The sequence below is a fragment of the Thunnus thynnus genome, chromosome 13 (assembly GCF_963924715.1).
Source record: "Thunnus thynnus chromosome 13, fThuThy2.1, whole genome shotgun sequence".
In the NCBI taxonomy this organism is placed as follows: domain Eukaryota; kingdom Metazoa; phylum Chordata; class Actinopteri; order Scombriformes; family Scombridae; genus Thunnus; species Thunnus thynnus.
Genome location: NC_089529.1, coordinates 10,035,257 through 10,062,110, shown reverse-complemented (window position 1 = coordinate 10,062,110; position 26,854 = coordinate 10,035,257). Strand labels below are relative to the sequence as shown.

General features: G+C 39.3%; 1 protein-coding gene across 1 annotated transcript; it reads right to left on the bottom strand.

Moving 5' to 3' along the window:
* Positions 1 to 217: 217 nt before the first annotated feature.
* On the bottom strand, positions 218 to 26,854 carry LOC137195396 (transcriptional regulator ATRX-like). Its single transcript, XM_067607725.1, has 35 exons — positions 26,669 to 26,854; positions 24,894 to 25,000; positions 24,720 to 24,775; positions 22,053 to 22,081; positions 20,361 to 20,482; positions 19,864 to 19,980; positions 19,268 to 19,377; positions 17,663 to 17,730; positions 15,793 to 17,558; positions 14,547 to 14,607; positions 9,423 to 9,574; positions 9,051 to 9,230; positions 8,866 to 8,965; positions 8,025 to 8,121; positions 7,727 to 7,912; positions 7,389 to 7,521; positions 6,956 to 7,065; positions 6,589 to 6,732; positions 6,306 to 6,483; positions 6,049 to 6,186; positions 5,510 to 5,685; positions 5,277 to 5,394; positions 4,852 to 4,982; positions 4,695 to 4,768; positions 4,413 to 4,504; positions 4,164 to 4,320; positions 3,969 to 4,057; positions 3,775 to 3,880; positions 3,492 to 3,669; positions 2,567 to 2,758; positions 2,307 to 2,450; positions 2,110 to 2,181; positions 1,918 to 2,013; positions 892 to 1,020; positions 218 to 785 (listed from the first exon to the last, which is right to left on the bottom strand). Exons 1-35 carry the CDS (start codon positions 26,686 to 26,688, stop codon positions 693 to 695), a joined length of 5,721 nt encoding a protein of 1,906 aa, XP_067463826.1. The 5' UTR covers positions 26,689 to 26,854; the 3' UTR covers positions 218 to 692.

The window sequence follows — 26,854 nt, the reverse complement described above, 5'->3', positions numbered from 1 at the left end:
TGTCACGAGGAAAGTTAACTCAGCACTAAACAGACTTTGAAACTGTGGCAAGGTGCACGAAAAATGCACAAGATCATATGTCAGACTGGTCAAGTTAAGGGTTTTTTTTTTGTAAAAACAGAGAAGAGATATAAAACTGCAAGCTAGTGCTAGGTGTTAGTACATTTTCAGCTCCCGAATCTTGTTGATGTAACAAAAACTTGGATACAAACAAAACTACAAGAATCATATTTAATTACATAATCTTAGCAACTGGTAGCAAAACATACTAATAGTAAGGCACGTACAGTAAATTTCCAGTGTGATATCCATCAAACTGATGGCTTGACACCAAACTATTATGTAGTATAGATAGTATGAAGCAGCTGGCGAAGTAGTCCAGTTTTTGCAAACTTTATAAGGTAACTTAACTTCACATCTGGTTTAAGTTAAAGTGCTCAGTGTTTAAAAAAACAAAACTATTGGTGCATCTGAACATCGCTCTTATAAATGACATTTAAAAATCCAAAAGGAATGAAAAAATTGTCCCTTAACATCGTTAACATACTGCTGTTATGTTGCTCTTGGTACTCAGTGCATCCTCGTTCTTATATAAACATGACTGGTAGAACAGTGGTAGAATAAGGTCACTATTATGTGATGAAGAACAAAAGGCATCACTTTCTTTTTCAACCACAACATGGTTTTCTTGTTCATGTCTGCCCTTGCTGGTTCGCAGTGGTCGCGGTCGTCTGCATCAGTTGAGTCCTGCGACTGTTCAGCATGGCCTGGATATGGAGGGTGAGCTGTCGAAGAATGTTATTGAAACATGAGAATGACTCTATACGCTACACAGACGCACACACACACACAGACACACTCACAAATGTGTAAAACCAGATCAGGACTCACTGAGTGTTGCTTTTCGAGGATGTCTTGATAAAAGGCCCGTCTGCGTCCCAGCTCCTTCTCATCAGACTGTCTCCACAGTTCGGCCTTCTGTCTAAGCTCTGGCTCGGGCAGGTTGGGATATTGTTGCCGCTGTAACATGAATAAATTAACGATTACATACATACATACACAGGATATTACGAACTATTAACTAATTAATTATTATCATTATTAACTGGTCCATTTGCATCTTCTGTTTTCTGTAATGTGTTATGATACATTTGACCAACTTCACTTCGAATTCTTGAATTCTCACATGCTCAATGAATTGATACTTATACTATATTGTACTATACTATACTAATACTATACTTATATTTAAACTATGGAGATGCTATTTGATTGCTATGGCTACTTTGAATTTGTTCTACTTTTTTCCATTAGTGGAGGTAGAGTTGAGTGATATGATGATGTTTACCATGAAATGATCTTATTTGAGAGATTTGCCCTTCTGTTTATTCCTTTATACCATGTTAGTGTTCCCTTTAATACCTCCGGTTGTATCAGACCACTGTGGGAAATGATTCAAATCAATGAGCAGAGCTACTTTATATTCCTGTCTGTTAATTTGATCCATTAATAAGCAACTCATTTATTTTCTATCACAGTAGCTATTTATCAGTATTGGCTAGTAAAGCAAGTAATCTGCTCAGTAACATTAATGCTGAATAATTTGGCTCTACTTCATCATGAAAAGCTGAGAAACACCAGTGCAAACGCTGCTGCTCTTCTCACCCGGTGAATGTGAGAAAATGTAAACATGATTATTTCACCTAAAGAATAACACGACTCTACAGTCTCTACACTGAAAACTCCTCATTGTAGTATAACAACATAATCCAGAAAACATCCATTCATGATTATCTATGCTGTATATTTAAAAAAAAAACATTTTGTTGGTGTCGGACTTAAATCTCCTTTTCCAAGTAGTTTTCAATACTTGTAGCTTCATTCACCATATTATCACGAGACCATCACGTCACTCACCAGCTGCAACATGTAGGCGTTGATGGTGTGAGTCGTGATCCTCTGCATTGACAGAAAGGCCACTGATACATCTGTTCTGGTCCTGTTAAGCAGTTTCTGCAAAGAACATTTATCATGTATCACAATTAAATACAAACAGCACCAGTAGCAATTCTTAGCAAAGATTTTAGAAAGTTATTTATTTATTTATACCAATAGCTCTTCATTGGTCTTTCCATCCAAGGCGTTCTGGCTTGAGCTCACCGAGGGGGTGGCTATGTTTGACTGAAAACACAAAAGACACATTTACATACGGTGAGCACATCACAATCATCATGTAAAACATCACTAGTAAGCCGTACATACTGCTGCTCATGATAATTTATTCTTTGCAGTGTTCAGCTCTTTACCTCGGCCTCGTACTCGGCCCAGGCAGCTTTGCGTTCTGCTTCGCTGAGCTCCTCCTCTTGTTTATGGTCCAGCAGAGATTCGTGCTCGTGGCAGCTCACTATCTGGTCTTTACAGGTTTCTAATAGCATCGCCAGGACGTTATCCTAAAAAGAAGGAAGGCACAAAAAGTCATGCCATATGTGAAAATTATACAGTATAAGCTTTTGCCAGACAGCTATGTGTCATATTTTGGTGGCATCAAAGCAAAAGAAAGTCTCACCTTTGGTAAAACAGAGGTGGTTCTCTTGCTTTTCTTTGAGTTGGGGTCATCCAGCAGGTCTGGCTCAAATATGTAAAGTTCAGTCAGTTCAGAAAGGGTGAAGTGCCTCTCAATCTGTTGCTGATCCACCACTCGGTACGACAAAGACTGCTTAGTCACCTGACGATCGTAGATCTTCTCCTCCATGGTGCCCTGGAGATGAAAATTAACAGCAATAAGGTTCAGTCAAGATCAGGAGATCAATGTCAGAACACCTTATTTTATGTTTCCTGTGAAAAACTGTTCATGAATTTAAATATTCAGGCAAATTATCAATCAGGATTCATTAAAAACATTAAAAACTTTCAGCAGTCATCCATCAATGTTAAACCTTCAGTCTTTTTTAATCATTATATTCTTAATATTAAGACCCAACATATGCAGAACTTAGTGGTTTCCAGTATGTGACCCCTTAAAATGAAGCACTTATGACTTCTCATCATAAGTTGCACGTCTCCACCAAAGAGTGATTTTCACTCCAAATATCTCGGATTGTTTCATTAGAATATTTACTGACAATAAAAACAAAACTATCCAGTATTTCTCAAGATAAAAAAACAAAGATTATAGGAAAGTCACAAAAAAATTAAAATAAATGTATGTAGCAGAATAGGAGTGTCTTTGTTCCTATTTCACTTATCAATAAAATAATCATCGAATATGTATCTTGTGACTTATTGATCTCGAGTTGAGAACCACAGATACATACTGCAGCTCAAGAAACCTGACATTGTGTCCCCAAAACACACATGACACTTCTGTGTATTCATCACATTGGAGGGCAGCACCAAAACATGTGTGCTACTGTACATGAGGTAATGTTTTTCACCAATACTGTTGACTTAACACATTTTAGGTGATACTGAATGAAGACCGGTGAACTCACCTGAGCCAAGAAGCGGTAAACAAACACTTGTTTGAGCTGACCAAAGCGATACACCCTGTATATGCTCTGTATGTCATATGAGGGATTCCACGAAGCGTCGAAGATAATCACCCTGTTGGCGGCAACCAGGTTGATGCCGAGTGAGCCCGCTCTTGTCGAGATGAGAAACAATCTGCCGCTAAGGATAGAGATCGATAAAATACAATCAGAGGAAAGACTTTCTTCTCCAACCTTACTGCAATATGATCAATATAGGAAGATGTAAAAGTAAGATCATCTGTACCGGACATTGGCAGGATTATTGAACTGATCTGCCCATTTCATCCTCAATACAGCGTTGGTGGAACCATCAAGACGAAAGTAATCGACATTTTTAATCCAGCTGCCCGCTGTGAGAACAAGGAAGCACAAAAATAAAAAATATAGTATCAACAGGGAAGTAAGACATATTTTTAATGAATAAATATTTCCGTATACCTTTGAGTGATGAATCTCTGGCATGGTGAGAAGCTGCGAGGAAATCCTCAATTAAGTCTAATGAGAGCAACGATTGACTGAACACAAGCCTAAGAATGCAAAAATGGATTTTGTTAGGAGTCCGGTCAGCATCTCAGTAGAAAACTCACAATGTTTCAGTGTTCAAACTAGCTTCAGTTGAGAAAAGACACATACACTTTGTCCTCCAGGTCTTCGGCCATTCTGAGGATCTCGAATAAGAGCACCATCTTCCCTGAGTGCTCCAGGATTTTGGCATCACTTGGAGACAGCAGATTCTTGAACCAGCCCTCACCTGGACTCTGAGGCCTCGAGCTGATGGACACTCTCTCCCCTGCAAAGAATGTAACATGGGACAAACTGCATGAGTTCATACTTTGCAAGCTTCAGTGTTGGATTAAAGACTGACGCACGGAGTCTCAGTACCTCCTGCTGCTGGAGCGTCTTTGACCACGTCAACAGTGAGTGCTGTACTGTTGTCAACATTCACTTCTTTGTCTTTGTTCTCGCTCAGTCCTCTACATCAGGCAAAAAAAGAAGAATAATAAAATAAGACTGGCAAAGCTGCAGTCTAAGTGGAGCACAGAAGGTCTCACAGTCTGAATATTTATATATATTTATTAGACACCAGCAGCACAAAAGCTTTAATAAGATACAAATAAAGCGACTGTGATTTGTTTAGGCAGAGTAGGATTACGGAGGCCTCACGTCTTAGTCACAGTGGATTCCTCATTTCTCAGCAGAGCAGCAGCTTTAACTTGATTCCTCTTTCCAAAGTAACCCTGTAATTAAAATCCAGTTAAGTGTTGATTCACATTTTAAAACACTAATGAGGAATCGACTCAGGATGATTTTGTCATTTTACTTTGTTTTCTTTGCTGATGTAGCTGAGCTGAAGGCACCAGGGATGAGTCCAAATTCTGCCGAGCACCTGAAAGTCCTTGAACAAGTTTGCTCCCGTTCTCATCTTTGCTCTGTTAGTCATGGAGCCCACACCTGGAAAAACAAACATCTGCTTGATGTAGTCGAACATTTCAATGAAACACACTGGCTGATGATGATCATATCTCAGCCTTTCATTAATTAATAGTCAAGTTATCACTGAGCAACTGTTCGCAGTGTGAGTTCACTATCATTTTCTATGAATAAACTACAAAATGGGAAAAAATGAGGAAGAGCAACACCTTTAATTCTGAGGAAAACACCATTTTCTCTTCAGCATATATGTTCTTCTATAATTACTGTATATCTACACTGCTTACAGAAATAAATGTGAAGATAGAGTCTTACCGGTAACGTGGTCGAGGTAGTAGCGGTACAACTTATACTGAAGCGGGGACACCCTCACTGCCACCACGTACTCGTGCTTTGGAGGTAGAAACTGAGTCAACTCTGAGTAATCTCTTCTCTGTGAAAAGACAAATCAGAATTTTTAGAGCTAAAATATAAAACCAAACTGTACATGAACATGAACAGACATCCTGCAACTGACATTAGTTTGTTTTGGGTTGTTTTTTTTTTACCTGCACACATCCACCCAGCATGGCATGAAGGACATGTGCACGCTTCTTCATGATTCGCACGTCTTTTGGTGTGGAGTCGGCACACTGGCCGTTCTGTATGGGGTTGATAAATCGGTTTCTGAATTCGCCCAGTGAGCCCAGAAGATTCTTCTTGATGAAATTGACCATGCAGTGGTCTGTGGGAACAAAATATGTTGTATTGATATGAAGAATTTCATTACAAACTGAAACGTCTGTCAAAACATTGTGTCAAAACTCACTTATATCTAAAAGTGAAGCAGATTTTATCATAGTACAGCGATGTTGGATTGTCTTTGACTTGTTTTTTTAAACATTTAGAAATACTGACTGATGTCTTCAAGTAGCCCTGTTGGTCCCATATATACTGTATGTCTAGACACCTAAACCTAAATAAACATACATCACTACAGTCAAACTGCTTCCACAAACCTAATCAACAAACAGTAAATATATGAACTGGGATAGTGGCGAAAGATCAAAACAATCTACAAATACTCTGGTTTCCGTCTCAGACTTACACTCAACCAGGTTGTTCTGCAGCGGTGTGCCCGTCAGCACGACTCTTCGTCGGGTCTTGATGGCATTCGATGCTTTGGAGATGTTGGACGCTTCATTGCGCAGGATGTGCCCTTCATCACAAACCACAAAGTCTGGACCTGAAAAAAGAAAAACACAGCTCACAACAGTTTCAATGAGGGAAGCAATGACACATAAAACTGAATTTTTTTAGTAGTATCTTGTTACTATTGTTACTATTACTGTACATTTACAGTACCTGGATCCACCAGCATGCTTTTAAACTCTTTCTTCCACTGCTCATTCTTGATTTTCTGGCCAAGTGACAGGTTGCGGTACATTTCGTATCCCATTATCATAACACCTCCAGCAGTCTGCCACCTCTGCAGAGCGCTGAGTCGTTCTGGAAGACTCTTTTTCGTAACCAGCTCTGTAACCTGAAATATATTCAGTGTGTTTACACAATAATCACATATGGACATGTGTTTGTACACATATGGTAAAGGATGAGACATATCTGAAGCAAAAAAAATACACATTACTTTGACTTTATCCTCTCCCATGTTGTCTTGCCATTTCTTGAACTCGCTGACCCAGTTGAGGACAGTGTTAAGAGGACACATGACCAGAGCCGTTCTGAATTTCAGGTTCTCTGACAGCAGCACCGTGTGGAGGAACGTTACCACCTATAAAATAACACTAACTATGACTAAGAAAGCGATAGAAGATAGACTGCAAACAATAAAGCCCCTCTCAAACAAAGAAAACAATAAAAACAGTCAAACACCAAGTTGAGGGGGAAACTGAACCAACGTTTCATCACACACATGGACAAAATGTTTGGTCTTGAAATGTTTTTAGTATGTCTTTGTCCAGGATAAATGGAAGCAGAAGTATGTCTCTCTATACCTGAAGAGTCTTTCCCAGGCCCATGCAGTGTGCAAGTATACAGCCTGATCCAAGAGAAGAGTTGGCCTTCTTCACAGACTCACAACAACTGTCCCAAATAAACTGGACACCTGTTGGATAATAAAGAGAAAGAAAACAGTAAGTTTTGTCTGAACAGAAAATGAAATGGAAATACAAAGCTAAGATGTGAGATTTGTAAAAACCTTCATCAGTTTCTGCTCAAAAAAACTGACCAATACTTGAGTCACAATTTTCTCATTGAAACCAGGCAGACAGCTTCACATTTTGTGGATTAATTGGTATCCAACAGTTCATAATTTCAGACTTTTTTTCTCAGATACTCGAGGTGTCACACAGTTTTTGAAGAAGCACAATCCAAACGTATTGAGCAACATCCGCCTCGGTGTAAGTGAAAAAGAGAGCGCATACTAACCGTCCACCTGGTGAGGCTTCAGTCTTGTCACCAGGTTCCTGTGCACCTGAAGAAAGGGCTCCTTAGTCTCCTCATCCTGATCCAGGACCAGCTTGGTGGTGACGGGACACGACTCATTCTCTACATCAATGATCTGGAAAACAATGCCATACAGTCAGTGTTTTTTCTGAATGCTCCTCCACTCAGAAAACTCCCAAACTGATGATGCTTTCCAAGATGTTTCACAACTTTTTAGTACCGAGCTTTTTGTCGTTAATTGTTTCACATTCTGTGTTAAACTAAACATCATCAAGGCAGTAAAGGTTTACGACCCATTTGATCTGCTGTGTATACAGTACCACTCTCCTGTCCTCCATCTGTTGCTCCCTGTCCGCCAACCGTTTGCACCTCTCCTCCTCCTCTCTCAGCGCTTCCTGGGTCTCGGCACGCAGATTCACATCTTCGATGATTTTGCGGATCTTTTTGCGTCCTTTGGGGGTGCCTTTACTGTCGCCGGTCTTGTCATCTGCATCCTCTCGATCGCTCTGCTCAAATATGGGAAGATACAACAAGCGGTGTGACCACTAGACAACGCAGCCCTTTTCCTCGCCAGATGAGCAGAACGATAAGAATAATAAACAAGTCATCAACTGCTACCTTTTCAATGCTGGAGTCAGACAACCAAATGCAAGGCACTTGTTTCTTTTTTTCGTAACTACGTAATGATTCCTTCGCTTTAGTGGATAATCTGGAGCTGAAAAGAGTATCAGAATTAAAAAATATTATTAATAATAATAAATATGTACATATACACACTTAAGTATGAAAACTGAAGTGCTGATACTGCAGTATTGATTTATACTGTCACCCCCACCTCATATAAGTAAATACTGCACTTAATAGTCCACAACATTCATTGTATCTGACAACTGTTCATGAGCTTTTATGTAGAAAATAAAAAACAAAAGACAGGCTAACAAAATGTGATGCATTATTAGAGTTTAAACTTGCTAGTTTGACAGACAGGAAGGTCTTTGCTTCAGACAAATTTTCTGTTTTTTGTAAAATATTTTCTAACCGCAGTATGAAGGTATCACAAAGTTAATTATTCAGTGTAAAAATGTGGTCCAATGCAAATCTGTGTTTAATTAAATGATTTCATGGTAATGCTCCTGGCCTCACACAATGCACATATACCAATATTATGAACATCTGAATCAATTAGATCAGTAATGCAATGAAAACTTTGAAAGTCAATCTTGAGTGAGTTTATATTATTTATGATGTATTTATTATCATTATTATTGTGGTACTGGTAGCTGTTCCTTAAGCAAGTCACATGAATACATTTCTCAGTGTATCCAGTCAAGTCTGGGTAGATTGACATTTATCTTATAGGCACAACAAACAAAAAATGAAGTAAAATTAGAATAAACTGGATTATTTTCCTAACTTTGTTGTTTTCGATGTTATCAACGGCAGCTTTAAATGACTCTACCTTTTAAGCTTTTCTTCATCGGCCTCATCCTCTGACCGACTCAGCTCCTCACTCATTCCGAGGTCCTCCAGCTCTAACTCACCATCACTTTCACTATCAGCTGGACAGGATGAAATCATACATTAGAGAAAGGTGCGTATTCCCTCTTCAGACCAATCAGTTTGTCACACCAGACGTATCCTTACTGCTCAGGTGTTTGCCGCCGGCCTTTTTCTTGCTCTCCAGCTTCCCTGCTTCACTCTCTGCTGCTGCTGCCTTGTCACCTGATGTTCCCTCATCTAGGGTGAGTTTGCGGCGGAGCAGGTGGTGCCTGGATTTGGGCCCTTCTGACCCAGAGTCAGACGACCCTGAAGCCAAGTCTTCCCCTGCAGCAGAATTTATAACTACTATGCATAACCCAGGGACAAATAGAAAAATTCCCCAACCCGTATCTTTTGTTTTAAATGAAAATATAAAATTCATGTTAATGATTAATTAGGATGCTTAAACTTGTGCTTATATAAAGATGCACAAGAAAAAAAGGGCTAAAAATGTGCTACTTTAAAAGTCTTACTTACCATTTTCATCAGTTCCATTATCCTCATTGGTTTGTTTAACCTCGTCACCCTCCGACTCAGATTCATCCTCCTGCGCTTCATCATCCGATGAGATATCATCACCCGAGGAGTAGTTGGCTTTGATTTGGGCCAAAAGTATTTTCTTAGCGATTCTTTCAGAAATAGAAGAGAAGGAAAAGGTGCCTGAAGTTCATTTTGTGATCAGTAACATCGTCTTCAGTCTGATATATTTTAAGCCAAAATCACATGAAAATGTAATGACAGTTGGACTAAATACTAATCTAATAGGTGCCAATAGTCTGTGAGCTCTCAGCCTTAAAAATAAATGAACTATAATTATGATCAAATATCTTTAGTGAGTCACTTCTGGTTAATCCACCCTATGTGTCAATACCAAACTCCAGATAAGGCAATATAAAGCTCCGTTAGTCAAGTCATAGACCAATTCAAGCGTACGGCCACAAACACCGGAAGACATACATTTAAAATAATAGTATAAAAAGATCAAATGAGACAGAGATGTTTGAAAGAGTAAAAATTTATTACAAACAACAAGTATTCTTCACAGATTCCAGTAAAAACAGAAAGATATTCAGAGTGTATTCCACTTTGTGTGGAGGGATTTTTTTCTCTTTTTTTTCCTACAATGTTTTTTTGCTTGCTTGAGTCTAACACAAACATTTTTGCAGCGGAAAAAAAAAAAAAAATACAGTTGATCTCTAGTTCATCCAAGAGTGTTAAGCCATGACAGTTAAGAGTTAAGGAGCTATGGATATTTGATCCAAAGATCGAAACGTTGTCTTTGATCAAGTAGGTCAAAATGTTTTGACCTGACAGATCCGATGGCTTAGAATAAGTGTGCAGGCGTTACTACTTTTTTTTTTCCATTTGTATTAAAACAAACGTTTCTACAATCCTACTCAGATCTTTGTCAGGTCATATTTTGTGGCATGAAGTGTGCAGGCATTACTACTCTTCTCACTGATGCTGCTTTTTTTTAATAGCCTCGCACCTACGTGATGTGCACAGAATGACTCTCCTTCAGATTTTGAACACAAACACAGAGTCTCCTCTGGTACTATCAGCAAATTAATCTTGTCTTAAAGTGGAGAAAAACATGTAGAACACATAAACAGCAAATTTCAAAGTCTGTACATACTTATTTACTAAGAATGAAAATGTTATTGCAACTGTTTTAAGCTGTTTATACTCTGGAGGAGTCAAATTTCAAAAGTGAGAATATCTGTAGTTCATTATGTACATAATCTGATACAGTTTGTGATAAACATGTTTTAAAATGTCTAATAGTTTATGGTTTTTAATACCATATAGTGTTTTGAACACTCATTATTACATACAATTAGTTGCCTTTTCTACATTAACTGTGTTCAACACGCTTTCTCCAACACGGGCTGACCAATAATTATCCACGATAAGATGCGTTCTCTCCAAAAACCGTGCAATGCGTGCACAGGTCCAACCTTGATCTAAGCGTGTCGCAGGGTCACTGGACACAGGACAGCTGTCATTCTCACTGCCATTAAATTCCACATCCAGCGAGAGTTTGTCAAAGAGGTATTACAGTATCTGCAGGCAGCGGCAGACAGCAGCAGCATCAACAGACCAGAGCCTCAGATCTCTCATGACATATTTTCAACTGGGAAGGACTAAACAGAAAAAAGCAGAAAAACACTGAAGAAAATTAAAATACTGCCACACAGCAGTTTGGCCACTGTTGATCACACGCTGAGTGGATTTCTAAGGAACAACAGTGAAAGTATTTTTCATGCTTTAGCCCACTAACCACAAACAACGTAAACTTTACATTTCCGCCGACCATTTTTCTAAAGATCGTAGTCTAAAAGTTGACCTATCGCTGCAGCTGAAAACAGACTTTCGAGACAAAAAAAAAACAAAAACAATTGGTGCTGGCTACAATATCCCAGATTTAAGAGTTTGTTGCCTAACAACACTGCAATCACTGCTGTGCTGTCAGAAAATCCAACCTGGAAAAAACATAAGAAACAAACATGGATTACATTAAAAGCATAAAGAGAATTTGTTGGCTTCTTGCATTTATAATGGTTGTTGTTTCACAGCCCACTCTCGATTCTCAGATATACGTTCTAATCGACAGTTTAAAAAAAAGCACTGACCTGCAATGTTTTTAACACAAATTGTTTTTATCTTTGAGGGAAAAAAAAAACGACCGCTTGTTCGCCTGTCAAGCAGGGTTCAAGTCTGCAAGTTTGAATAGAAGCTACAGTATGCTTTAGAAAATGGTCAGCGGTAATGTATACTCTGTGCATAGAAAGTGGGGTAAAACATACAAAAACACTGGTATGGTCCCGAAAATAAAAACTGTTAAGGTCTGTAAATGATTTTTGATTAACCAGGGACACTGTCTCTGGAAGGACGAGTTATTCAAATGTCATTCTTCAGTGCTTTTTGAGCATGAATGTACTATGAGAGCCGGATACTGTGCTCCAAAATGGTGACATTCACTGCTCACTGGGCGCATGCTGTGTACTGCAGCACCCGCAAAGCTGAGGCTTCCCCTGGCTGAGCTGGCCGACTGCCTGTACACACATGAAAGGCAAGAAAATAATATGTTGATACAGCTTTTCATGCCTTTTTTTTTTTTTTTTGGCACTAATGGTTTAAACTGTAAATTATACAGAGTAATTTCTTCACTGTTATACAGCTGCGTATTTTGTAATGGCTGCGTATGGGGAAAAGCCTTTCTGGGTCAGAGTACGTCACATGACTTCCAGTCTTGGCAATGGGTGCGCTGTTCCTCAGGGCTTGGCCTTGAACAGAAATAATGAAATGTCATTCACCTCCATTGTACCGGGGTGGTGTCAAACATCTCCCAGTCTGATATCTCAAAACCTCAGCACATAAAACAGAGATTGTGTGAATGGATAGATATCACTACAGGTACAGCAAGTGGAGAAATATGTCTTTGTAATTTGAGTGAGACAACATTTTAAAAGGAAATCTGTGTGAAAGCATAGGTATACAACTTTTTTTTGGTAGGGGACACATAACCTGAAAAAGACATCCCAGCTGTCTAAACACTATAATATAAAGTACATGTTCTCTAGCTCCAGCAGCACTTTGACCACATGTATCCGTATTTTAAATATAACATTAAGAGATACAGACAAGACCTGAGTCCACTGATGCACAGATGTGTAAAGAGAATAGCAGCAGCGATAATATCAACGACAGGAAAGCTGAACAGCTCCACCCATCAAGACTTACAACGGGACTAACGTCGTCTTAGTATTGAGATGATTCTGGGGAAAAACAGCAGCTGGGTCTTTTGTTTTTTTAACTTTTAACTTGAGACTCTTGAGACAGTCAATGAAGCCGGTAATACACTGAACGCTTCGGATGTTCTGACTTCATTTCAATGGCGCACATAAGCACTCAAAGCATCCAGCTGTCAATCTTGCATAGTGTCTGCTCTGATTGTTGTTTGATGTCACTTCTTGATGTAAATAAAATGTGTTGTAAAAAGGGAGGGCACAATAAGCTGTAGCTTCAGCCTACACCTAGGCTGGAGAAATCATTATATATATATATTATATATATTATATACATACATACATATACACGCACACACAATCTAACTGTCTGTTAATAATAACAAGCCAAAATAAATTTCAATAAAGTCAATAAATGTTAGTTGTTGGTGTGTCGGTGGCCAGCAGGGATGTTATTTGCATCCCTGCTGCAGTAAAACTTTTTTTTGAGAAGTAGCTTGTGTGTCAACTAGTTTTTTTAAAAAAGACAGACTAAATACCAGGTTATAAAGTATTATATCACAATAAAATTTATTATTCATCATGGTTTCAAGTGTCAAGTGCAAAATCCAGAGCCTTTATGTTGATGCCTTAAATCTATAACTACAAACTAAGCATAATTTAAACAATCAAATAAGGAATGTCAACTGACATGCACCACAAATTGCAACTATTGACTCTTTTGTCGACTATGATTTGCAGAAAACGTGTCAGCAATGGAAAATAATCTTCCGTTTTCTGTTTATAGTACTTAGTGATTAGTCACTAAAGATGCTTCAACACAATAAAAGCCCACTCATGAGAAGGCAGTTAAGCTCAAGTCATGTTTGGTAGAAGATAAAATATATATTATATAAAATATATTTGTGGCCAGAATTTAACAGGAAGGAAATTTAACTTTTTTTTTTAAGCCATCTTATCATATTTATAGAAAAAGGAAACTGTCATAACATAACTGTGACCCATTAAGGGTTAAATTACGACAGAAAATCAAAAAAAGATGGTTTCTGAAGGTGAAGCATTAAAGTTTTTAACAACGCTTGCAACTTGCAAGCCTTGCCTTCCATATGTAAACACAAAATGTTGCTCAGTTAATAGAGATTGAAAACAAATTACAAATTTGTTTTTTTTTTTAAATGTAAACGTGTGCAGATAAGGTGGCGGGCAAGTATCAAACTTTATACTTCACCTGTAAATAACAATATTCAATTTACTTCCATTATAAGTGCTACTCAACAGAGTACAACAAGTGTTTAGTTTGTGCATTCTGTAACAACACAGAACAGTAGACTGGACTTTCTTCATAGGTTAAAATATTATCACTCAAAATCTTAATACATTAACATTTTTTTTAAGGCAACATCACTTCCATTCGTACTCAGACCTCTTTTCAGACGGCCAACAAGGTTTTCCCTTTTGGATAAGCTTGGTATGCCAGGAAGAGAATACTAGTATGGTATAAGAAATAATAACATTTTTTATAAAAACGTATCTCTAGCATTTACATGTATACTGGTTGAACACTTAATAATAACAGAAAAGCTGAATATGCTGCTCATTATTCACAAGCCTGTTTTAAGCACAGTTCAGTCTCACTGCATCACCATGTGGGGCCCAGTGCCTCTAAAATGTGTATTTGATTGCTGGGGCTCTACTGCAGCTACGTTTTGGTCGTGTTTGAATAGATTGCAACTGAGTCTTGATGACATGGGTGTTGCTAGATTTTGCGCAGAGATCAGGGTTCGAAGTTGCAGCCTTTCTTCCACACCTATGGTGTTTTACAAATTCTACATCCGGGCTTTTAGAACCATACCTATTTTCTTGATCATCATCATCTTCTGCTGCCCACGAGGGCCCAGATTGCTCCTCATCTCCTGCAAAAACAAGACATTTGAAACATAAATTGTTTAATTAAGAACGTCTTGCTGTTTCAGCAGATACATAACATCTTTTCTAAAAGAACAGGTGCGCTGCAAGCTGCAGTATACTGACATGCCAAAAGAAATGACCTTGTATTTATTATCCCATGACAACCAATATGCAGACCGTTAGGTCACAGCATGTCCTCTGTGCAACTCATTAGCCACAAAAATCCCCCTGAGACAACCAGTGCTTGATGAGTACTTTACAGGTTATCTTGTGTTCTGAGTAAATCTTGCCAGTATCAGAGCACTCATTTCTTTTTTGTGAAAGTGGCAGCAATTATTGTATTGTAATGTGTGTTTATATCTTTTATTTCAAAGGTTTAACTATTTGACAGACTGTGTGTGTGTGTGTGTGTGTGTGGTTTAAATTTTCCACATCACACTTCTGCAAGTTGCTCATATGTAAATGTTCTAAACTCAGCTTTAAAGTTGTTTTCAGACAGAAAGCAAAGCAAATTTTCACCTGCGCCCATATTTGACCTCTGGATGGTTTGTTCATGTGCCCCAAACAGCCAAAGAAAACACAACAACTGTACATTAGCTGCAAACTAGCTAGTAACAGATCTGTGCTAGTCAAATGGGGTGTTTGTGTGTTTTTATTCATATCACACTCCGACTGAATTCACCAAAGATTGCACTTCTTCCTGTTATTTCCAGCCAGACATCTCTTTCCTTTAACTCTCATCTTTCTATGTAGAAGATTCACAAAGCTCCGGGATACACTCACATTTTTTGGCTGAACATTTGGCTGAACATTTTCATCTCGCATGGACGCATCATTGTTTCAATTTGCAAACCAAATTTGTGTCAAATCACGTCTTTCCTTTGACTTTGTCAATCGTGCCGTGTCTGAAATTCGTTTTGCGTTCTGTCTGAACAAACAGTAAGAAGAGAGAAACTTTCCCCCCTTCAGCAGATGAAAAAAAATCCTTCTAGTGTCAAACTCTGCACAGTAAATCATTCTGCACAGAGCGGGTCCAACGTCCATGTGACGCAATAAACAAAACACACTTTTGAGAGGAGAGGGACTTTTTCCAGCATTACAGAACAACCATTAACAAGATCATCTCACTCAAGCTGGAGGTTTTTTTAGTAAAAGCTGTGAAATACATAAACATCCAGTCCAAGACTCACCGGATGATTGGTGGAAGCCTGCCGCCCCCAGTAAGGCCACGTCTTCGGTGATTGGCTTCATCTTCTGATCATCTCCGTCACTCCCAGAGTCGTCATCGTGTTCGTCTTCGCTCGATGAGGACGACGACTCCGTTGCTTCCTGACGAGATTTAGTCTTCGTCTTCCTGGCCTGCATCCTCCCCTGCTTTCTGGCCGCACCTTCCTCCTCTCTTTTGACGAGGTGAGGCTTCCCCATCGACCTCAGCGTAACCAAGTGTTGTATTTTCTTCTGCGAGTCTTGATCGTCGCTAGAGGAATCTGTCTCGCTTTCCCTCCGAGCCTTGACTCTTCTGTCACTCGAGTCAGAGTCGGGGGAACGGTCCAGCATCTTTCGTTTACGGCGAATCTTCTCCGGTGAGATCGGGGTGTTCTTAGTGAGCCAAAAGAGACATTTCTTGGCCACCTTAGTTGACGCTTTGCCACCGTCCTCGTCGCTCTGGGGTTCGTCAGAGCTTTGCGTCATAGCCGCTCGCTCCAGCAGAGCTGCGGGGACTTCGTCTGAGTCCGAGTCGTCTCTTGCTCTGCTTAGACTTTGTTCTTCAGTGTTTTTGGCTGGTACTGTGCTGGGGGTTTCCTCGGGGTCCGAGTCACTGTCACTGTCCGCTGTTGAGAGAGAAGGTTTGGCCTTGACGTCGCTCGGTCGACGCAAAGGTGTGGTCTTCAAGCGAGGAGACCGTCTGTTACCTTGTTCCTCTTCTAGAGGCAGAGACGCATTCGAATTGTCGTTGCTCATCTTGCTGTCGGCTTTAGCACACGCCACACCTGACTCTTCATCTTCTGATAAATCTTTTCCCTCTAACTTCTTATCCTTGATATGCATGTCTGTCTCCGTCTTCGGCGCGTTGGAGGATGACTCCTGTTCCACAAGTACAGGTGTGAGCTTTACCACTAGTTTTTTAGTCATGTTGACCCCACTTTCAGACGGCTTCAGGCCAATCTTTTGCGCCCTCTTTCTGACTTTCCGTGAAGACGAATCCACACCTCTCCCGTCTCCGTAGCCCTTAGAGTCAGAATCGTCATCTTCCGAATGTTCGGCCGCCAACTTCTGCAGCTCGCTCAAGCATCTTTCATCAGCCATGTCCAGCTCGGCGTCTGCTTCCGTTACAGGCTGCGCGTCGAACTCGTCACAAAGTAACTTTTCCCAACAGTTCAAGACATCCAAGTCGTTAAATTCTTCCTTCAGGCTATCCTCGAGGGCCGCGAGAGATTTCCGCAAGCCCTTTACCACCGACAAAAAAGACTTCAGATACAGACTGCGAACACCGGGCGTTTGTTTGTTCCTCGTCACAGAATGAATGAAACTGACAAAAGTTCGGTTTAAGGTGTTTGTTGAGTCCACTAAATGTTTGGCCTTTTTGGTAGTATCCTTGGAAATCTGCAGTGTGTTATAGTTGAACACCACATTACCATCCATACCAGAGTGATCCCATTTATCCAAAGGAATGTTTTGTGGTAAGTGTGGCAGAATGTCATAAAGTTCAGATTTTTCCGGCTCTGCTCGGTTCCTCTTGCGCTGCTGATGCCACATACGCTCCATGCTCTCCAGGACGCTGTCACAGGCCATCACTAGGTCAAAAAGGGGCTCCGGGCTACAGACATAGCAGTACCATTTGCTTTCCAAGATGCCAGACAGCTCCTTCCTTCCCAGATTTCTGAGAATACATTTCTTGCAGAAAGCATTACTGCAGAAGTCACAACAGATCAAGTTGCCTCCTTCAGCACACCATCTGTATGAGGAAAGAATAATCAAGAGTAAATAAACGCTTATTACAAACTAAGTGAAAGAAAATGTTTGCATTTCAGTTTAAATATTAAATACAACAGATCCTACCTGCACTGCTCGTCCATTCCATCGCCATCCTTACTGATGTCATCACTTAAGTAATACTTGTAGCAAGACTGACAAAACAAAACATCAAACTGAGGAATTACAGACAGCTTGGATGTTAAGTATATTAGAAACACTCAAAGAATTACCCTGATGATGATGAAACATTAACTGCTGTGTAAATGATTGTTGTTTCTTTAAATCAAGCATTTAAATAATGTCAACCAGATTGATCCAAACAGCCAAACAGTTACCGACTTAGCGTGGTGCATATATATATATATATTATCTGTTTATGAAATGCCAATAACTTAGGCCCTGTTTACACCTGGTATTAACATCCGTCTCGGGTGATCCGATCACAAGTGGACAGCTCTAAGTACAGGTGTAAACACACTCAAGACGCATTGAAGACGGATTGAGATCCGATCACTCAGACCACATTCGGAGGTGGTCTGGGCCACATGTGGCCACATTCATTGAGCAGTGTAAACGCAATGCATCCTGGGCCACATTGAAGGACCGCCTCAACTGACGTCCTATTTTCTGGCAGACTAGACACAGGACCCGCCGTCCAAAGCTGTTCAACTTGTTTGATAACAGGATAAACTAATTATTTCGTTTTTCATGTGAATTAAAAACGTGACCCACGTCCTGATTTTTGCTGTTTTTCCCGTTCCCCTGACCGGTTTTCCTCTTCAAATCAACAATTAGAACAGATATTAAACCATTAATTTTTCGCTTGTCTGTCTAACAAAATATTTCAAACGCTAAACGTTGCTGGACGTTTCCTCTGTCCTGGTTGATAACTACAGTTGTTATTTTTGCTGCGCTGCTCAACATAATGAGCTCAGGATTTATCAGGAGGACGGCTGCTTTGGATGTGTAGAAGAACACAGAACATTAATTACGATTAGATCCTGACCGATGCTGTCAGTGTGTCGGTGATTTAAATAATCAATGAAGTTATGCTGTTGTGTCTTGTGCGTAAATGCGCACAGTGTCTCTGAATGGAGAGCTGCAGGGAGATCGCTGCATAACTCTCTCTCTCTCTTTCTCTCTGTTGAGCACAGCTTTGGACGGTAGCGGACCCTGGTCTGGTTAATAACGAACAAATTCACTTTTTGAAAATGGAAATGATGTCCATATTTATTTGCATATAGAGAGGGGAAGTGAGATTGGATCACAAGTGGTCACTCAGGACACATGTGGAGACGGATGTTAATACCAGGTGTAAACAGACGTAGTTAAAGCTGTCCACTTGTGATCGGATCACTCGAGACGGATGTTAATACCAGGTGTAAACAGGAGCTTAGTGGCTAAAGAGCCCACTTACTTTAGTTTACAGTCAGATACCTCTGAATTTTTACATTTGTTTGCATAACAATAATAATAATAATATTTTGCTTTTACGTTCCCACGCAAACTCAAGATTTTACATTTTGATTTCAACATGCATGTGAGGTAATGTTATAAGGTTTCTGACTGTTGGAGAGCTGTACATGTTCATAAATACTGACTTAAAGGTCACACATAATGGTGCAATAAATCTCAATAACCTTCTAAAGGTAGAGGAATCATTTCTGACATATCAATAAGTTGACTCACCTTGCAAATAAGTACTTTCAGAGCTGGATGCCGATACAAGGAATCTCTCTGGAAGTGGTTAACTTGTCGGCCACATGCGGTGCAACTGACAATCCCCATGTGTTCAACTCCTATGAAAGCACACCACTGTCATTAGCTACAAAATGGTTGTTAATATGGCTTGATGGATTGTTTAAAAAGTGTGAGAATCCCCCTTAAATCCACCACGTCCCCCTAGTAAGATTTCTATGAGCAATAGTACTGGTTGGAATACAAAAACTTGGCGTAATCAATACAGAGGGAGTGAAGCACTTGGAACAGCTTTTCGTCAGTGATCTCGCTCACAATTAAATACGTGAGCCAGCTGCATTTAGACACGAAGTGAGGTGAATGTTTTTTAGCTTGCTTTGACTGCTGGACTGGATTTGTCACTCTGTGCATCTTTTGGCCAAAAGTTCATCAACGGATGTGCCTCCTTTTTGTTTCATTTGTTGCTAAATTGGCCAAAAATGTGACCATTATTAGGTTCTATTATGTTGATAATTGAAGTAATGGCTGCCTAAATAATCATTGAGTGGTGTAAAATTTTACAATAATATCCGCCGGTGGTGACTGACCTCCACGTCTTCTTGAAAACTCTTTACGCAGTACACTGGATTTCCGGCTGCGAAACTCTGGACCCCTGAAGTCATCTCTTCCATTTTCGACAGGTTCAGGCCGGACGAGCACAGTGCCTTAGTATCACAAAGCATAACGCCATTATTATATTATTCTATCATTATTAAATGTGTAATTATAATGTAAATCTGAGGACAGACCGGAATACTTTTTATGTCAGATAGATAGTATAAGACAAAACACACATTTATAATGACTGCATCAACATACATGTATTCTTCAGTTTTGAAGTCAGCACATACAGATACTCAACAACTAAGCAAAGACAGTGGACAACACACATAGCAAAAGGTTGACAGATTTTAACCTGGAGCGAAAACTTCAACAGAAACATAAATTCTTCTGCAAGAGTAGACGCAACACAATGGACACCGATCAACAACTGACATGATATGCACTGCAGTTTGTTTGCTATGAGGGAAACTTTAAGACCCACCTTTTGGCAATCTATTGATATCAAGTTGACCATTTGCATTGACTGGTAACTCCATGTCCTCACTTCCATTTGAGTCCCCAGATTCATCCAGTCCAGAGTGCTTTATAACAACAGAGGGTTTTCTGTAATATCAGTGAAAGAGGAAAGATTTAAATCACAGATTATTAGTAACATTTCCCACAGTTTGGCAGCTTGCTTTGACATTGAAAGAGGAGGCAGGGATTACTGATTATCATTGCTACCAGTTATGGGTATTATAAACCTACTATAAACTAACGACATTGTAAAAGTCCTTTCAACTCATTATTGAGAGTTCTGTTTCAAGCTTTCTCTAGTTTTTGTGCCACCGCAGACACGCTGCAGCTTTAATTAGCAAAAATTATGTTTATCATTAGTCCAATGTATTACAGATGCTGTAGTAGGGCTGGGCAATATAAACAATATATACAATCATCGCAATATAAAATTTAAACAATAAGAAAATTAGAAACTAATAACTGTTGATAGGAAACATTGCCTGAAAATGCACAACAGCCTATCAAATCACAGGAACACAGCTACTTGTAACCAATCATATGGCAGTATTTTAAACAGCCCACAGCACGGTTGGTTGACTTAGCTGAACAAACCACATGCTACTGTTTTGATTATGCGAGAGAGTAATGAAAGACATGAGCGCTCCGTCAGAGGAAATTTCAAGTGTAGCCAAAGATAGCAACATCAACCGTTGATATTGTGGATAAACAAGGTAAAAAGACGGTTAGTGGCCTGGCGGTACTTAAAGACCAATCGCAACAGAGAGGAGCTTATATTGTAAACTACCAAAAACATTCACCAACTAAAACAGGAAATACTACAAACGTGTCCCATCACTCAAAACACTGTCACCCAATAGTGGACACAGAGTGTGTTTACAGTCACAACCACCGACAAACTCGTCACCTGGAACGAGCAGCGAGCTGCTGAGAGAAAAGTCCCGGCAACAAACTGAACTGTCCTGTCTGCATTTTCTAGCATTTCACCACAAAGCAAAGCAAAAAGACACACAAACATAACACACGCTGTTGCTTTTTTCTTTGCGAAAGACCTGATTCAAGAAGCTAATGAAAGTAATCGACCCGAGAGCAAAGTGTGTTCTGACTTTGCACTTTTGGAGACCAAGTTTGTGTAAGTGTCCTTTAGTGTGTAATGCTTGAAGGCTGTTGCACTACAGAGTTTACATTGAGAAGATTTAAGTTTATTTCTGTAAAATTTCTTTATTAGAATTAATTTGGTTTGCAGCTCAAACAATTCTTGGTAATTTTTCACATTCTGAATCCACTTAAAGGAAAAACCTAAAAGAATTTTAAGTTTAAAAAGAACTCTGAAGTTCAAAAACTTCATTCATATCATACGTATCAATATTAACGATATTGATAGCCATATCACCCAGCCCTACGCTGTAGTTCTAGATATTTTCAGCAACTGGCTCTGTTATATATTTAAACATTAAATCTGACTGTTAGAAAGCTGCATCACCCTCTAGTTTCATGCATTATTAGGACCCATCGGATTCCAGAAACTAAACTTTGCACAGTTGGGTTTCAATACATTGGCTGACCTCCAATTACTGACGCTAAATGGAAAACACTGATGTGTGACACTGAGGCGCTTTATTGATGCTCGCGGGGTATAAATGAAATGCCAACTCACCTCCTGGAGTATCTGGTATCCACTCCTGCCTGCAAAAGTAGATAATTAGTTTAGTTCTTCCTGGTAATCAGTGACACTTTGGATGTTGAAACCAACACAGTAATGTTCCAAAGAGGACAGCTAATATATTACTCATTTATGCAGGAATACCATTTCCCTAGAATACTAAATGATTTGAGCGTATGGATACTTACACTCCAGGGAGTTAAACTAATGTTCAGAAACTACTTGTTAATGCCAGAGACCAGGAGAGAATGACAAGACTGTAAGTCTACAAACGCTTATAGTGACATGCAAGAAGGAGCTATTGAAGCGAACGTCTGGTTGAATCTCTCAGCAGTGGGCTGGAACTTCAAAAGACAATGTTGGATTATATTTCTGTCAACTAAAAACATAAAGATGAGGCTAAAGTGGGAACATTTATCAAAACTGAAAGAATGAACTGAGTTAGAAAAAAAAAACGCTAAATCAAGACATGATGTGTTTCTGTTTTAACATGCTGCTGCCAATATTGGAACAAAGTAAGAACGTGAATCCATGGATCTTTCCGGCCTATTCTCCACAATCCAAGTTGCTAACAGCTGTGCAGTGGTGTTGATAATGATCATTTGGCATACATCAAAACACTGAGCAAGACTACTGAAATAATACAGCACATCTACATAGCCGGAAAAGGTGTACTGAGTCATCTACCCTCTATCAATGGATACTTTCAGGTGGAGAACAATTTCATTAAGGAAGCACTGACTTTAATTCACTCCGGAGGCAAATGCAAGAGCACCTTTTGGCACTTTTGTGACAAGACGTGCACGGGGCACATGGAAACGGGTTGGGACCGAATCTAAGCAACGGACATGATTCGGTTCTGCCATATCACGCAATTCATTACAGCTAGTCATCCTCTATTAAGAATGACATCATCTCCAACACTACTATTAATCTGTATACAACACCATAATATAACTAACTTGTGTAACATGCAAGAGAGCATAGATGTTACTGTAGTTATTCTGCAACAGTCTGGCACTTGTTGCGCTTTAATCCATGTGGACTATAGTGGATATAACATGTGTAATTACACATTGACAATGCACATCACTCAAATTAGATGGCAAAACATCCTGCTGCCTTTATGGCCGTGAAGAGAGCTAATCAGCTGAGAGGAATCAGATATTCATTTTTACTCTTCCTTCCTGTATTATTGCCATAAATTATGCACCTTTGATTCAAAGTCATTCAAAATTAAGCAGAGAAAGAAAACAATCATTAAGTGCATTTCTTTCAAACAATTTATAATGTATTTAATTATTTGCCCTTTGTTTTTTCTCATTCCCTTTGTTAAAACCGTAACCCAAAAAGTGGCAAAAATCTACCATCTTGGCAAGATGGAGGCTTTTTGAAGTTGACTTTTCACTAGTTTATAGGATAGGCAAGGACTTGAAATGAGGCTTTTTCAGTTTATAAATGCATTGTATTTATAAATGGACTTCAAAAGCATTGAAAACATAGGCCTGCGCAACTACTGCACCAGCAAAACCTCCTTGGCTCCCTACTGAACAGTGGTGAAAAAGAAATGTTAAATGGTCCAAACTAAAAACCAGCTGCAGCTGGAAAAAGCCTTACCAAGCTGGCAGATTTTTACTCATTATTGGAAAAAAACAAGAAAACTGCAAAAGGAAGATTATTGTTTTAAGACTGTTTAAGATGGCTTTTTCTTATATTTGAAGCAGTAATTTAACTTGCCTCTTACAGCTTCACATGGCTTCTTATAGACTTTTAGACATCATTACTGCATTAAAACTGAGACTACTGGGAATGTGTTATTCACTGGTATGTTTCTTTATGGGAGTTAGTCATCAGTTCACTACTAAACATTAAGAAAAGAAGTTATTCACTTATCTGATGCAAGTTTTGCATCAAACGAAGACTGTTTAATGTCATTTATGACTAAATCTCCTGTTTGGTTTGCTCCTGCTTTATTTTTAAGAGCTGTGACTAAACACCACATTGGACAGTAATGAAAAGAAGCAGAGCTAACTAGAAACACTGCCTTGTGGTTGTACGCCTCCACCAACCAGTCAAGTTGCAGGTTACATCCATGTCTGTTCAGACTCATATAATATTTGTAGTGAAGATTTTGAAGGAATTTAATAAAAAAAGGTATTAAGTGTATTTTTTGGCAAATGGAAGTTATCACTATACTGACATGTATGATTCCAGTGAATAATTTCCAGTGAGAAACATGCTGTCTTCACTTAGAGACTATTCCTAAAGGAGTGCAGAGGATTGATAGAGAGCTTCGTCACATAGTGTAACAATAATCACCTGAAACTCAATATCAGCAAAACCAATGAGCTCGTGTTGGACTACCAGAGGAACGGGAGGCCCCCTGTCCTGGTTGTCATCCAGAGGGGAAGTGAAGAGGAAGGACTCATAAGAGTACAAGCAAAATGCAAATAAGCTACAAATTCAAACATATGGATGCTTCACACATCTTCAACCCGGCAGCACAGAAGATCTAAACAATCACCACAGTTTCAAGCTGGGCACCAAGATTAGTGTCACCAGATCAGTATCCGACCAAATGTGAAATATGGTCACAATCTCCCCTTCTGTTCCTGAGTTACGGTGTTGAATAGCCAGAAAAGTGTTTTTGATGTCAGTCACCTCTGATGCAGGATGACCTGTTGAATTTCTCTCAGGAAACCCCGTGTTTGTAAGACCTGTGAAGAGAAGATCAATTCACCAAAATTCACACATTGAACAAAAATGCTGTAAATCATGTAAACATAATGTGCATTTTTTCAGTCACTCATTAATTAGATTAGTCAGAAACTGTACCATCAGCATCCACTGAGGATGGTGTGCCATTGCTGTCCTCGATGGTGGAATGAGCCAAGTACTCGTGCAGTTTGTTGACCAATACATTCAACTTGCTGCTAGTGGTGCTACAGTCAAGAGGGGAAAAAAAGCACAATTATGGCGAACTTGTCAGTTAGAAATTGCAACCTAATTTATCAATTTGGGGTTAAAAAGCTTTATTAATTCACTTTGTTTTGGTAACATAAGTAGTGCAAAGCCAATTTGGGAGAATCAACTGTTATCGCAGTAGACTTTTGCTGTCCATTACAATTTATTTACTTTAAGATATGGAAAGAAAGTATCATGTTTCAGCTCCCCAGAAAGACAGATGAATGAAACCCAACAAGACCATCTCATTTCAAAGGCTCCAAAAGCTGCAAAGAAATGTAGCTGCCTTTTGACCCAATTTGCAGGACACATCCTGCCCTTTGAAAGCCTCTGTATTCCACAGTCCGCTGTGCACTGATCAATTGTTTAAAGGAGCATTTGTGTGATTAAAAAATCTAGAAATACGTGATTTGTGTCCAGGTAGTTTATTCATCATCATATGAGTATGTAACATCAACTAGACCAATGAAAAAGCCACCGTAGGGCCAGTTGATCATGATGTCTTGTAGTGAAACATTACAACTCTGGTATCATGAGTTGTGGTACTTGGTTGACTTTTGAGGGCAACTTACTAATGGTGAACTTTTGAATCACTATCTTAGACATTGAGAAGACAAAACATGAACATATCTATGAGGCTGCAACATCTCAGTTTGGGAAAAAGTACTGGCTCAATCTAGCCTTCAGAGGAACCACCTACATAGGCTGCATGATGGCCAGGTGGGTTTTATTCATCCAAGCTTTGCAGCACTTACTGCAGCAGCTTGGGAGAAGAATACAGTACTTCTTTAACATCGTTTGTTGTCAACAGGTGGAGGATATTTGGGATTTGAGCTTAAACATCCATGCAGCCACACTTCAAAAACCAACTTCAGTTTTACACTCAGTTGCCAATTTATTAGGCAGCCCTTAGATCAAACTAATGCAATATAACACAACAGGCTTACAATAAATCCAATTTCCTTCAAGGTTATAATGTTCAGTTTTTGTTGAAGAGTGGTCTTGATTCACCTTTGTGGTCATTTTGGAGGCTGTAGTTTAATGCTAATCTGCAAAGCGTCATGATGTTGTATACGTGTTTATATAGTCTACACAAAGTAATATACACGGGATAGACAAAATATTAGAAACACCTCTCAGAATAAAGTATTACAAACTCAACAGCACTGCGAACTACAGCCTCCAAAATGACCACAAAGGTGAATATTACAACCTTCACGAAGGTGGGTTTTATTACAGGTCTGCTGAATAACATTGGATTCATTTAACAACATGTACCAAACTAAATGGCGATTTGTATCTAGGATATTGTGTACTGAATATGTGACCTGACAGCATATTATGATCTACGTTAGTCTGCGTTCAGCTCAGTAACGTTACATTATCTTTAATGTGTCGTTAGCAAAAGCTAGCTTCAATTAGCTCCGAGAAGTCATGGAAATATGATTTTCAAATCCACATAACCTTACATGCTATGGTAGCTCTGTAAACAATACTGAGTTTAAGTTAGTAGCTAACTTAAATATAATTATGTAATGGTTTAAATCTGTCTGCTGGCTGATGCAGCTAATCTAGCCTGTTGCTAAGCTAATAGCGAGCTGTTATACTTGCTAGTAAACAGCCGCAGTTCAGTCCACAGTTTTTACCTCAGCATCGCCGCAGACATATCGGGGAGAAGGTGAACAACCGAGGCCGTTCAAGTCTTTATCTTCTCATTAAAGCAAAATTATGTGGTAAAAAATGGCGCTCAAATTTGCGTTCAGCATCAGATCACAGGCAAAAGAGGCAAAACATAAACCACCAGACAGTCCGCTGTTCTTCTTCTTGTGTTC